The 14,418-nt window shown below is 42.0% G+C and overlaps 1 protein-coding gene across 2 annotated transcripts; it reads left to right on the forward strand.

Annotated features, from left to right (window-relative positions):
- The first annotated feature begins 9,648 nt into the window (after positions 1-9,648).
- LOC111270540 (uncharacterized) lies at positions 9,649-14,418 on the forward strand. Of its 2 annotated transcripts, XM_022850805.2 has the most exons (7): positions 9,649-9,717; positions 9,980-10,032; positions 11,488-11,877; positions 12,257-12,766; positions 13,246-13,352; positions 13,508-13,672; positions 13,952-14,418. In XM_022850805.2, exons 1-7 carry the CDS (start codon positions 9,675-9,677, stop codon positions 14,007-14,009), a joined length of 1,326 nt encoding a protein of 441 aa, XP_022706540.1. In that variant the 5' UTR covers positions 9,649-9,674; the 3' UTR covers positions 14,010-14,418. The 2 variants fall into 2 exon arrangements, with proteins under 2 accessions (XP_022706540.1, XP_022706539.1); XM_022850804.2 differs by having other exon boundaries at positions 9,651-9,717; positions 13,246-13,672.

Consider the following 14,418-nt stretch of genomic DNA (forward strand, 5'->3'; position numbering starts at 1 on the left):
CAGAAATCTAGCAGTATAATACAGGACGAAACTAGCTGCCCGTCGTATGGTTAAAGGTTCGAATCAACTGCATCAAACAGAGATTAAATCTGCGCATTCTGCTAGGTCTTTTTAGCCAGTTACCTTTACCCACAAACTAGGTTTCTGGCGTCGAAGTGCGAGCACGAGCCTGAGCCCCGATGGCATTGTGCTTTACCAGGTAATCGGGGCCCTTCGAAGGCTTTGTGCCACCTCGGCCCACATGTAGGCAGGTCTATGCGCAGCGTCAGCCACCGCAGCAGTTGCCCACAGAAAACTCTCACGAGACCTTTGAATACGAACAGTTAGAACAATCTGCATAGTCGAATAGTTCGTATTATTGAAGCTTCGTCACAGTGTTCCTCATCGAAAATTCATAGGCGTTTTAGTACAACGACTTTGGTCGTGTGCGCATTTATGTGCTCAACAGAAATAGCTTTTGTGGACCTACAGTGAAAATGACAGATGAATGGGTTTGGGTGGTAGTTAAGCAGATTAAGCCAATTGTATCATAACTAAAACTAATTACGTGGCTAGACGGGATCGAAGGAAATGCTGAACCGGCGCTACGATCAGGTGCAAGTTCATAGAATGATGTCTCAGTCAGCCGAATTGATAGTCTCAAATCAACTAATAGTTATAAAGGCAATATCCTCGGAGATCTTCACCGGCGTCAAGGGCCGCAACACGGATTCAGAAGAGTCTTACAAAATATGTATTTGTTAACCAGTTATTTCAACACCGAACAAGCAAAAGGCTCATGGAATAATGTATAGTTTCATAGTAAGCTTCCTGTTTTTTAGAAACAATCGAAGAAAACTTATAATTATTATCACGGACCGTTTTCACTGACGCTAATGAGAATTCGAAGAGGCTACACGGGATCTGGAAGAGTTGCTGTGAATTTTAGTTTCTACCCAAGCTTGTGCGTAATTTCTACTTTGAATACTCAAGCTTAAATTTGTATATGATAGCTCTCCGATAGACTGTAATAGTTCAATCGTATAATTTTCAAGAGCAACTTTTATTAGCAGCGTACGAGCATTGTTCGACTAGCCGTTCATTTGATTGTTTCAGGGCTTCGTTTGCGGAACCACAGGCTAAGAGCAGGCCGGTCACGCTCAAGTTTACTACGATACGTCAGGCTTTATACCCCTTTTTTCGACCTGTTCGTGTTAATCTATCTATTTGACATACATTTATCATAAAGCTGACTAAAAAGAGTACGGGCGTCTAGAGATATCTTACGCAGTATCAATATTGGCTTGATGTTATACAGTACAATAACGTGGTTCAGCACGACGTTTCTCTAAAACGGAATTCAATACCGAGCGAAAAGAGTCCCGCTAGGTCATACGGTTGTTGTTGTTGATGTTGCGTGCTAAATATTAGTTCTTACTATATTTACAGTATTGCTACAGCTAGAAATGCTAAAGGACTGCGATAGATTCAAACATACTCGAACCGGCTCCAGTTTTCATGTTGAAACTGCGCTTCGTAAATATACGATGGCGTGTTCTAAACTCATTTCGACGATTCGTTAGCCATTACTTGAGCACAAATCTTAAACAATATGTTTTTTAAGAATACTCAATAAACACACGACCCATCTAGTACGGTTGGATTCATTTTCGATGCTCTCATTAGGTAGAGCGCATGCCTGCTAACCTTATAGACACGTAGTTCGTCTCTGGACGTAGACACGCTTCGTTTTATGCTGGACGCCGGCCGTCTGAGGTAGTTCTTAACGGCTAAAGTAGCGGACGTCCAACACGGAAACACATGTCGGGCTCACCTTCGATATGTCAGATTTATGACCGCCGTCCAAAGTGTTGCCAATGGCACATACTACACAACTTACGAAAAGTGAAAAAAGCTATTCTATGTACCCGAGTATCGAAATTTCGTCTGCGAACTTCAACTACGACCCCCTTTCTTAACAAGACAAGCCTTATCAACCTGATCAGCCCGTTTGTCAGTCAAAATTAGCTTACTGCATGATTTCGTATTGCTGGTACAACTAACGAATAGTTGTAGAACTATTTGCTAGCATTTAAAGCGTGTTTATATTGTTATCGTGATCAAGATACGTCCATTAAACAGCATGATTGATCACAAAGTTGGTCAGCATGGTCATAAGCAGACATCAACTTACATCTACAATATTAGGCTCAACGTACATCTTGAAAGCGCCTGCGTTTACATACAGGTACGTGCATAGATATGCAAAAGCGAACTACGTATTCGAAACGAAACCGTAGTGAAAAGTATATGTTTCCATTGTAAGGGAATAGAAAGCACAAGCATGATCACATTCTAAGCAAACCTTGTAGAAAAAATGTTCTCCAATAGAGTAACGTCACGCACGACTATCGTCGCATACATATGAAGGAATACCTGAAGCTTTTTCAGATGCATCTTTGAAAAAAGCGCGCCTAGCAGCAGGAGCGTTCGTCTGTAAATGAACAAAAGAAATAAGAGTAGGTGGACTAAAATATCTCAGTGAAACAAATAGCAGGTCAGCTTTGCACGTGCAATAAAGTTACACGTAAGACTTGTATTTTCCCTTAGATGTTGAACCTTTCTAGTTAGCTTTGATAGTTGCAGTACGTTGGGTAAAGGACGTAATAGTTTTAGTGTGAAGGGTACTCGTTAGCCTTTCTGCGACGGTACAAGATGTCTCAAGAACAGTCGGGTACAAACGCATAGGAACCGATGCTGTAGCGCAGGGAGTATCGCTTGATGATAACTGTGGTTATATGCCTCTTAATTTCAATGGGAAGCCAGGCAAAGAATGGCGGGAACAGTTCAAGCTGGCGAGGTCTATTGCTCAAAAACCCACACAAAAGCGTGGCCAAGCGTTTATGGCACCTTGGCTATGGGCTTAGGACGGCCGCCTCTGACCAATGCATTTAGTGCTAAGTAGTGCCGTGAGTCTGGTGTGACTGAACTGCGATGCTGTATTGCGGACAGGCAGAATCAACGAGGAATAACGAAACGAAGGCTATTTAACCTAGCCTATTTATGAACGCTATTGCACATGAACTACTGAAAGAATTATGTTCTGAGAACAGCTTTCTAATTCACAAAATGAGTGAACGATTGCGTCAAAATACCGCGAAATGAGTAATAGTCAAAAATCAATCTCGGGATTTCTCCCGCAAAAAACCTCCTCCTATGCCGGCTCCTCGCTATGGTGAAGAGTGTAGTGGGGGAGATGTGAATGTCATGCCAGTCTGACTGATGCGATCAGCAGCCATGATGACATTTCTGTTGGTGGCAGAATGTATGCCAACGAGCATGCAACACGCGGATCGAGTTATCCACGCAGAGAATACTTTGTTTCAGCTCGTTAGCGGTGATTGAAGCTTCGACGTATGCAGCCACAGTCTGTCATAGCGTTATTGTTTCCGCGGTGCTCCACCGAAAAGTACGGGGTACGTTAACTGCTGCACATGCTTAGAAAGAAAGAGAGACGACGGAACTAGCATACGCCAACGACAATAACAGCAGTAGTGCGAACAACAACTTCTCGATAAGTATATTGGTAAAAAGTTTACTCCTGTCTTCGACGTAAAGTGCAAATACTTCACCCGGTGGAAGCACAGTAGAGTAGAAGCAGGCGACTGAGGTTTAGCGGATGCGAATCCCAACACTAACGAGTAAATATTGCTACATAATGGCGAAGATTGAAGTCAGTGCGTAAAGCGTTTTACGGTTTCTCTTATATGGAAATAAAATGTAGCAGCGTAGAGAAGGCGCTCCGTTTGCGAGTTAGCAATGGGTAACATTCTGTTAAGCTTTTTGAGGTGGCTGGAAAAGGCGGGTGCTGAATAGTAGGAGTATTAGCGCATTCTAAGGATAGCTCAGTGAGGCCTATAGATAAATCTCGAATTGGAATAGGCTACTTCGATTAGGCAGCGTCGCTGGCGATCGACAGCCAACAGTGTCAAGGAGTTTGGTTGACAGTGCCGCCGGAAAACGCTGATTGATAAAGATGTGAAGGTAGTCGTAACCGTTTACATGGAGAGCGTCGCTTTGATCCTTGATCAGCACCTATACTAACTTGTTTTCTTAGCTCGTCTCGGATCGACGACAGCTCAAGCAGACCATCAGTGGAAGAAATTCACTAGACAGGTGCTCGACCAGTTTACTAGGTTAATGGCAGTTAGCTATCGAAGCGTGAACACTGATAGGTTCAGAGCCAATGTATTAAAAAGGAAGGCCGAAGGCCTGCTTATCATGGAGTGAAAAAATACGGCTGGTGTTTAGGCAAAGGATTAATGATCGAAATGCGTTCGTTCTAAGTGTACTGCGAAGCAGCCAAGTTATCACTGGGTGAACCTCAAAGTGCCGAGCGGATGGAAACGAGAACCTGAGGAACCCCTAATCGACTACCTGCCGTTAAAGGAACTACAAGGATCAGCGCTCTATGCGTTAAAATACAAAGATATCAAAACAAAATGTAATTGTAAAATAATTAATAGATACTAAGATTTAGTTAGGTAATAGTTCTACAGTCAGTTCGATGTTGTGACTGAGCACGTAAAAACAATATATTAACGGCAAAAGGATTAAATGGTGTTGACGGTGATATTGATTAGGAGTCCTAGCAATAGCAATAATCGTTGTAATTGTACGGTATGGGTATAGTGTTGAAAGAGACGAACATTGTAAGCTTGAGTTAGTCATAGCTAAGTTAATACAGACCTTGACATTGAAGCCGTTCTTGTCATAATAAAATAATAATAAAAAAAGTGTTTGAGAAATCTTCTGTGAACATTACGAGATCGAGGAGAATAAAGCTGAGAGGTCGTTGATGACTTCGACTTAGACGGAATGACCGAGTAAAGAGAAATAGGGACGCACCTAGCGATAGCCTAAACGTATGTAAATTAAGAAACTTGTTTTCATCCTTGGATATTGCGCATTATGAAATAGAGGCAGTTCGTCAGCGGCGAAAACGCTAAGACGGAGCGGAAAAACACAGGTTCAGCGTATAGCGAACGAAGATAGTGCATCGAAATGTCTCACCCGTCCATCCACACCTGAGCTGCCTACAATAAGTATTTTATTTGTTACGAAGAGCAATACTTTTTGTAGCTGATAGACTTCAAACTGGAACCGGCCAGAACAAATCTTCGGGAAACTCCTCCGAACCAATCCCAGCTAGTATTTCGCCTTCGTAGGACCTCAAAGGAATGACAAGGATGATAACGAGGAGATGAATGCCGAAAACGATCGCCCCGAGGGATTTTCTTGTGCCACTTCGGATACGAATAGCTCACATGCTGTATATGAGCTAACAGTAGTGTCAACGGAATTTACGCCTTTTATCCGTAGGGCCCCACAGACACCCGTTCTGCCGCCATCGGTTATTCTTTAGCTTTGTTGTTTTCCTTAACTCGCTCGTTCCATCAGAGACATCGTTTGTTGGAACCTAGCCATCTCCTTGCCACCCTTTTTTGCTGCATCTCCAACAAATAATACCACGTTTTGAGGACATTCCATGAAGGAGTGCAGAAACCAAGCAGCGGAAGGATGTGTCGGCGAAGTGTAATATTGTAGAGAATCTCCCGGGGAGCGTTACATGTGCCTATGGGCATATACATGGCCATAAACGTGGAGGCAATAGATGACACAAGCAATCACTATTGTTCGGTTAGGTCTTCAGCTGCAGCTTATTACAGCTCGCCTGGAACTCGGTGTTGGACACGAGCGATGGCTAACACAATTCCAGAAACCGTTTTTGTCGGCCGTTTACTGTACTTCGGCACGACCTGTCATCAGGGACATCGCATGGTCTGTTGGCCCAGTCCATCGATCTACTAACATGAACAACAATAGTAGGAACGCGCCCAAATATATTATACACAGAGCGAAATCAAGGAAAGAAATGGAGAAGTTACGGCCTGGCACCCAGATGGCTAGGAACTATCGCGATTAATCTGTTCATACATTTGCTGCTTGCTCAGTTGAATAAATTAAAAAAATAAGCCAAATATTTTTTCATTGCCAGTAACAGTGACAGATGGAGTAGTTCCTTAAGTCAGGCCGGTCCGCGAATATATTCTTCAAAACAAAACCCTTCAAAAAAAGTCTTTGTGGTCAATATTGTTTGTTTGTATTTAGCTGAAATTTTGAAGAAGTTATCATTTTAACATTGTAGCGAAAGAAATAGTTGGACAACTCTAAGCGTTGCTTTGCTTGTACGGGAGTTCAGCCGTATTCATACGCTGTCGTAAACATGGCACATGACAAATATCGTTGCTTTAATTCTGTAGGCCATACCTGCTATCACCTAGACAAATGCACGCAAGGGTTACGTGCTTTTACTTATCACCATTATGCAATAGACTCTGAACCGCGTTAAAATAGGCAATTTTCGTATGATCCTTACTGATGATGACTTGCACGTCGCAATGTGATACTGTGCATGAACTGTGTAGCATATCACTGTATGAAGCTATGACGCTATGCGTTGCAAAAATTCTTGCCGAAGTGCTATACAAGCTTTAGCAATAAACCTAGACTACGTGCAAAAGCCGAACACAAAGTTTCGACTATTTGAATCGATGTGCATGTACACCTTCTGCACGTGCTGTTTTGATCATGGGCACAATCTACCTCTACCAGAAGCCATAGCTTCCAGGAGCCACAAGCAGCTTACAGCTGCGTCCCATTCTATCAATCCACATATACGATATGACTGATGTGATTATTTTGTTAAAAGCGCTTGCTTCATTTAACAGTTTCATAATTCAGTAGACTACTGTAATCTGTAACCGAAATTATATCGGTAAAACTCTTTCATGTATTATGGGTCTATTTTTGCCTTCGGAGTTGAACAACTGTGCCATTCCTAGCCTTTAGCTAGGCCAGGTGACCTCTAAATCAATAGTCCTCATATATGGGATCCTAATCTCACCCATCTTATAGACGCGCTTTTATCACTATGCTTTATTTTTTCACCACTTTTGGCTATCTTTATTGTATGAGAAAATCCTCGAAATTGCCTCTTTGGTATAGCATCAAGGGCTTGCCTTCACTAGAAGGTCCTGCCGGAATGGGTTTTGCTAGACTCGTCCAGCATTGCTAGAGTTGACCCATGAAACGGCAGGGTAGCCATTTGCCAACGCTGAAATTTGAGCCAGTGATAGTCGCGCGCGCTCACAGTTACCATGGCAATAGGTGTCCGTCAACTACCCAGACCCGGCCGTCCCTGTGCCTAACCACTAAACCCCGCTCTTACCATGTTGAAAACTAAAATCATTAACTCTTTATAGGCTTTTATTAATTTGCTATCGACAGACACAGTCGTAAAGAGACTGGGCGGGAGCATATACGTTTAGGACGGAATAAAAGGCTACCAAAATGAGACACAATGTGTCTTTGGTGTGTGTTCTGAGAAACGTTTTTTTTTTTTTAATACTACTGTTACTCTTTATATGGCTAATATTTATTCATAGTGTGGACAAAGCTACCAAGTTTTATAAATTTTTCCATTTTGATTGTACCCTGTAGTACCACGACTATGCACGAAAGAGCCTTTTCTGCTGGTGACAGCAAGGGTTTTGAACGTTAAGCCATCATCATTGTAACCTTTTCGTCACCGTCGTGATCGTGCTTACTATGAAAGCTAACCTCAGCTATACCTAGAAAATTTGCGTGTCTGTTTGTTGTGAAAACAAAGCATGGCTTTTTATTTTGTTGTTACAGACAGTAACTAGATCAATGACATTAAATAGTAAGCTGAACAGATGGTACGTTCAGTATTTAAGCGTGGCTACTGTGAATATGCCCAGATTCAAACCTAGACCAGCACGTGTATGATCTATATATGTTTTGCGTGACTAAAATCAACCTTTGTAGTTCTCTTAATTCGAACTTTGGGGATTGATTGACGATCAGCTATTTTCAGTAGCGGTCACGCCATCCTCGAAATAACAATAACATTGATTCTCGTTAGCCACATTTATTATTATGCATGTAAACAGATTAAAGCGTCTGGCTAGCAGTCGCCTAAAAAGCCCAGATCAGTGTAACTCTGCGCCGTGGGGTGCCTTCAAGTAGCATAAATTACGTTGGAAAATTTCTTCATTCCATTCTCTGAGAATAGGGAAAATTTATCAAAGCTTTTCCGTCGCCTTGAGCTAATGGTTTTGCTTTTTTTGCAACATCAGGATAGAGCGGAGGTTACCATCAGAAGCAGGTTCTTTGTTATACTTTCGAGTTGTGTTCTAATTTGATTCAATAGAATAGCCACACTATCGATCAATTCCGTGTCCGGACGGATATTTATTCAGGTTGTAGGAACTGAACTGAACATTTGTTTATACACATAGCATATAGATAATTAGTACTATATGTAGAAAAGAAAAAGACGATCCAAGGAGTACTAAACGAGCAGACAGTGATGTGATACCCAAAGCGGTCCGCTTCGTTATTACTGGAAAGGGAATATGACTAATTATAAGCTGGGTCGTTCGCTGAACGGGTCAGACGGATCCGATTGACTTCCGTATAACTGTCGTAGCGTTAGAAATGACCAAATCGATTCTAGCAAATGACCTTTTATCAACTTCTTACCGACCGTAAGAGAACAATAGATGAGTTACTGATCTATTGGTTCGATTAGAGTGAATGGTATCCTTATTCCAACATAATTGAAGCACGCTAAATACACAGGCCCTCGTTATTCATTATTCAATGGCCCAGTAGACAAATGGCGGTATGATTTTACAAAATGCAGACCGCAAACCCCAGTATTGGTGGATATTTTCAAGAAGATGGCCCTATGTCTTGTATCTGCATGTACTTCGATTAGGCTACCCTAGCAGGCAACCCGGTCAATATGCGCACAATTTTCTCGATATACAACCAGCCTTCAAAGGCATTTTTATGCGTGGAATTTAATAATATCATTGATAAAAATAGAAACATTTCTTCTATCCATATGTCCAGGATTGGTGGGAAGGGAAATAGTTGACCTACAAATAGTAAACGCGTATACATGAAGCTAAACAGGTGTATTTAAGTTAGCTAATTTAATGATAAGAGCGGACATATGACTGGGAGATAGTTGAAGTGGCCGTCATTTCCCCTTGCACCGCGTCCATCTTTCGAAGCATTAGATACATCTAACGCCGGTTTTTTTTTATAGCAAAAAAAAAACAATGATACCCAAGTCTATTTAGAATTTATTATCATAGCCTGTTGTCGAAGAAGAGGATCCAGTTGTGGTTATCTACAGGAAACGTATAGATACAAAAAAATACACCTGCCCGCGTAACGATTATTATATATGTACCAATATCGAAGCATGGTAAACATGATCTATACCTGAAGTGTCCTGATTTAGAAAGGCTCCATAAAAAAAAAAAAAGCTTCTGATGCTGGTACACAGATTGTATATTGTGTGATTATTTTTCGTAGCAGCATCTGTTCATTGTCGCGTTATTGTATAGTTAATGGACGAAAGCAACGTTAGACGTGCTCGATAGCGATACAACGAATACAAACTATTAATGGATCCGTACAGACGGTGTTCGGCACATGTGTACATCTTGTGCACATCCCTGATGCACAATTAACGTGACGTTGCTATCGATGACGCGTCGTTCACTCTCTGCACGGCGTTTCCTCCCTCGATTACAATGTTTTCCCCGCACGCAGACTTGTTAGTGGTTCGACAAACAGGTAAGGTTTTTCATCAGCAAGCCGTGCTTTGAAATCGTATCAGATCCCAGTAATGAAATTTATCGAAGGTGATTCTAAGGATATTGCTGATATCACAGACTTCGTGTTTTGTATGCCTTCGAAGCCTTTCGCGACCAATCGCTATACTCTGCGACAAACCGATGAGTGATAAGTGTCACTTTTGACAGAGGTGCATTTGGTAAAGAAAATTTACCAAAAAGTCGATTAACTAAAACGCAACGAAAACGTTGTTTTGTTAAAGGACTGGAGATTATGGAAATTTCTAACAGCAAAACGGCACCACACAATTACCAGGTAAATCAGACCACCTTCTGGGGAATTCGAATTTTCTAAGTCATATGCATATATAGGTGTATACACAAGGGCCGTGCAATATGCATTTGATTAATACGTATTTCATACAAGTTTTTAAGGGAATTTTCAAAAGGAATTAGTAGGTCACGGCGTAGCAGGCCGCATGAACAAAATATTGCTCTGTGTCTCATTGCATGCTTGTTTCGATAACAAAAAAACGTCGAACGGTTCTAGGTTCGGACGACCCGCACTGAAGTAAGTGTTGCACGTGAGTCAATGTCTGATGTAAACTTTAAGGGTATTTATAAACATTTTGATCTTTCTGCTCGAATGTACGGCAATCCACGTTCAGTCACGAAGTGAATGTATGAGACATAATAAATTAACGAAGAAAAAAACGCGGAGTATTTTTCTAGCAGAAGGAAAAGCGTTCGTTTTTGAATGATTATAATAGTCCGTACTTGTTTCGCTACACTTAACCGCCTGACATAGTTTTTCTCAAGAGAAATGAGATCAGACCTCAGAAGGGACTGGCCTGCCTTTTGGGTGTTCGTACTGGATTCGAGTAGAACATCACGAGTCATTACGCTGCACTATTACTGTGTCGGTACCTCGAATAATACAGCAGTGATGTCAGCGATCCCTCTTCAGTTACCCGACGATAAAACTTCACCGACGTCCGTTATCTCTGCCTTGACGCATTCACATTACTACCTTCTTCCCATCTCATTGTCAAATGGACGAATTTGCTAGATCAACGCTAGTCGTTAAAAAGGAACAGTCTGTGCCCATTCGTTTAAAGGAAAAGGACACTATTCGGCCTTTAGACTAGAAGTTTAATTATAAAAATCTAACTAGCGACAACCTATACTCATTTTGTCTTTTACATTTATGTAGATCATATTATGAAGGCTAGCTTTGTCAAACTTCTGTTAGTGAACTCGTAGTAAAGCAATGCAGATATGGAACTTGATATGTGACCTACCTAAAAAACGTGCTCCATATCATTATCGTCTGCATTTTATCATTTGCTCCTTGCTCTTTTTTAGAAGAGCCAGGTAGTTATCCAAAATAATATTTGTACACGATAATCTGCAATGCTTTACTGCTCTCGATGGTGCAATTTAAATTGTTGGAATATGATAGAACTAAATTGGCTGAAGTTGTGTGATATAGTTAAAAAATTTGCACTTTTGTCAAGAGTAAATTCAAGTGAAGTTCAAGTCAAGACAACTACCAAACGTTCACACGGTTCGTCTCAGTATGTTCAGAATGTATTCTCTCAATGTATGTTATGGCTGTGCACTTGACCGGCATCCCTTACGCAGCTTGCGTCTCTATTGAAACCAGCCGACGTTTCAAAATCACGTTATCGCTTGGCTGGCGCTTAGAAAACAGTTACGGTTTGTCTCACCTAATCTTAACTGCTGAACCTACCTCACGTATGAATCAAAGGCTGCCAATCAATCACAACAGCAGCAGCAACAGCAACAACAGCAACCGCAACAACAAGCACAGCAACCACAACATCGAAAGCAGCCGTCACTCGCCCGTGGGAGGCGTAACCGATATCCACCCAGATCAATACCGGGCCGAAACACGACGGAAGCGAGGCCCCCGGCACGAAGCTCAAATGGGTATGGGCAAGGACAGTCAGGACAAGATGGCTCCCCTGGTCCTACGAACAAACTTCCAGCAAATACCTTTTCGGCGGCCAGCCCACCTTTGCCTCCGACAACGAATGCTGCCACTGAGTCGCGTGAAACTTCGCCCTCGCCATCGACGCCACCGCCGACGGACCAAAAAACTGAGCACATAAAATACGCAGCTGAAGCAGCACTTGAGGTACTGATTGCTATTTTTGTAGAATACTGGATAAGTTAATAACTCACAAGCGGTTTAAAGCAAAAGAAATTGTCGATCTGGATGTGATGAGAGCAAGTATCGTCACTAAGAAAATGTTATTTAATAACTTAGTTGTTGCACAGAGAAGTTTTCTAAGCGATAATAGGTACATTTCAAAGTTGATTTGGTCGAGATATGTCATAGTTCAAATACTTAGATGATTATACAACTACTTAAAGTGTTATAACATGTTAGGGCTTCCATGGGCGATTGACAGATCTACACGGAATAAAGTGGTCGGCTGTATTAATATTGCTCTATATATCGCAGATCCGATTTTGAGATGTTTGGTCAATTTTTGTACTGAATTTTCATGTAGAATTTCATTGCGCACCTGGAAGCGCTCATGTTGTGCCCACCAGCTCCATGGCGTGGCGATATTCTGTCAGCCGTACTTTCGGAACACCTCTGTCTGATCAGTTCGTGTAGCCGGAACATTCATCCAATAGATAACAGAATCCATCACGCCGCACGAAAGCTCTCGATGCTCAAGCAATCTGGAAATCTGCACCTGATACTGCCGATAGTTCCACCCCCAGTTGACACGGCTTATCGGCCGTATCCTGCGCCCATGGCCAATCCGCCGACCACAACTTACCAGGACAATTTGACGACACCATCGTCACCAACTGTGTCTCGGCCACCCCAAGACCAGTCGGATCCAGCTCTGAGGGAATTCGCCGATCCAGCAAGTTCTGATCAGGCAATACATGGGCCGCCTGAGCAATTCCAGATTCCCCAACGGCAGCCAGTAGGACCGCAACCTAACCCGTCGCCCCACTTGCCTCAGGGGCATTTACCTGTACCGAATCATTCACCCGCCATTCAAGTAGGCGTTCGAGCCAAGCGATTATTCTAACTTTCAATTTTTCATTTTATCTTATCCATATATACCAAAACTTTTTTGAAGTATTTTTTGGCCCCATAAGATCATATTTTTGCATAAGATCAAATAAGTACTGGGTATAATGCTATCAGTCCCACTGAGACATTTTCAGTGGCGTTTGCTTGAGCCAGCTTAACTTGATAGATAACTATTATTCTAGGTCTTTAAATAGCCAACACTTGCATCCTTTCTCAATCTTCTTCAATTTGTTAATAATCCCACTGATGAGTAAATAACATAACCCGAGAAATAGCTAATAATATAAATCAATAAGATCTGTTGTTATTAGAATGAACAATTATTGTTTCTAAAACGAGGTGCTTCGAAATAGGTTCGTTTATCCTTAACGTAGCTGACTCCTTCGTTTGTTAAATTTCTCTTTCTTCTAATCTAAGTCTGTTCTGATCCCATCATTACATCAGGATCCGATAATCGGGACTGCACCAGCAACACCAGTTCAAATGACCTCCTTGCCAGATATCGACCAGCATCATTCGACGATGCCGCACCTATGCAAGTCAGCTTCCAGGTTGGCTCCGCCACCATATCCACCCCACGTGAGGCCACACTATCAGCCATATGACCCCAATATTCCAGCCCCAATCATTCCGAGCGAGCCTTCTTCATGCCCCGCTGAACAATGGAACGTTCCCAATCAATATCCGATAGCCTATACGTTTACAGGTGGGACTCAAACAACGCAGCACCAAATTCCCGCTGGAGGTGTTTACCATGCACCGGAGTACTACGTATGTCCACCTGGCAATTACAGCATCCTACCTGCTGCGCCGATGATGTCGTACGGTTCCTCGTACACAGGGGGCTATCAGCGAGTGCAAGGGCAAAATGGTCGGTATAATTAAATATCGACTGGTGATGGAATGGGACCATGAAGGTTGTGTAATGGATAGATGCACACATCGGGATGAAGCAAAAAAATTCTTTGTATTTTCTAGACACTTCTGCTGCCGTAGTGAGAACACAGCAATAGAAGACGCGTAGCTTAGAGGCAGCAGGATCTCAGTAGTTTTACCGATTGTTGTTGGTTGTCAAACACTATGGACAAGCAACGCATATACTTAGAAATACTAACTGTCCGAACTGTGACCTGTATACATTGAATTGTAGGCGTCACCGGTGTTTCAACAGGACAGAATGGCAGTCTACAAGTGCTTCATGGAGTTGAAGGATGCTCTCAGCCTCCGGCTTCAAGGACCCCAACAACGGAGTAATAACATGAATAAGCGTTCATTCGCTTTAATTTTTCGTAAAAATTTAGATAATACTATTACCATTTGCAATGTCGTAAGCGATCAACTTTTTGTACTGAAAATTCTAGGGTCAAATCTAGTCCATCAAATAAACCATCAATCATGTACATATACATCGATGTGTGTTCATAATATTACGGGACGATATACGGACCAATTGCATTAATATGTGCATCAACTCGAACGGCGTTCCAGTAAGCGTTCACAGCGAAGTGTTATTTTTATTGTCGAACAATTCTCTTTTACGGAGTGGATATTCTAACGTATACATAAAAGAGGTCGGCCGCGTTTACTAATAAAATGCACACTATATGAATAGAACAA

Source organism: Varroa jacobsoni, unplaced genomic scaffold (assembly GCF_002532875.2).
Source record: "Varroa jacobsoni isolate VJ856 unplaced genomic scaffold, vjacob_1.0 scaffold_1489, whole genome shotgun sequence".
NCBI lineage: Eukaryota > Metazoa > Arthropoda > Arachnida > Mesostigmata > Varroidae > Varroa > Varroa jacobsoni.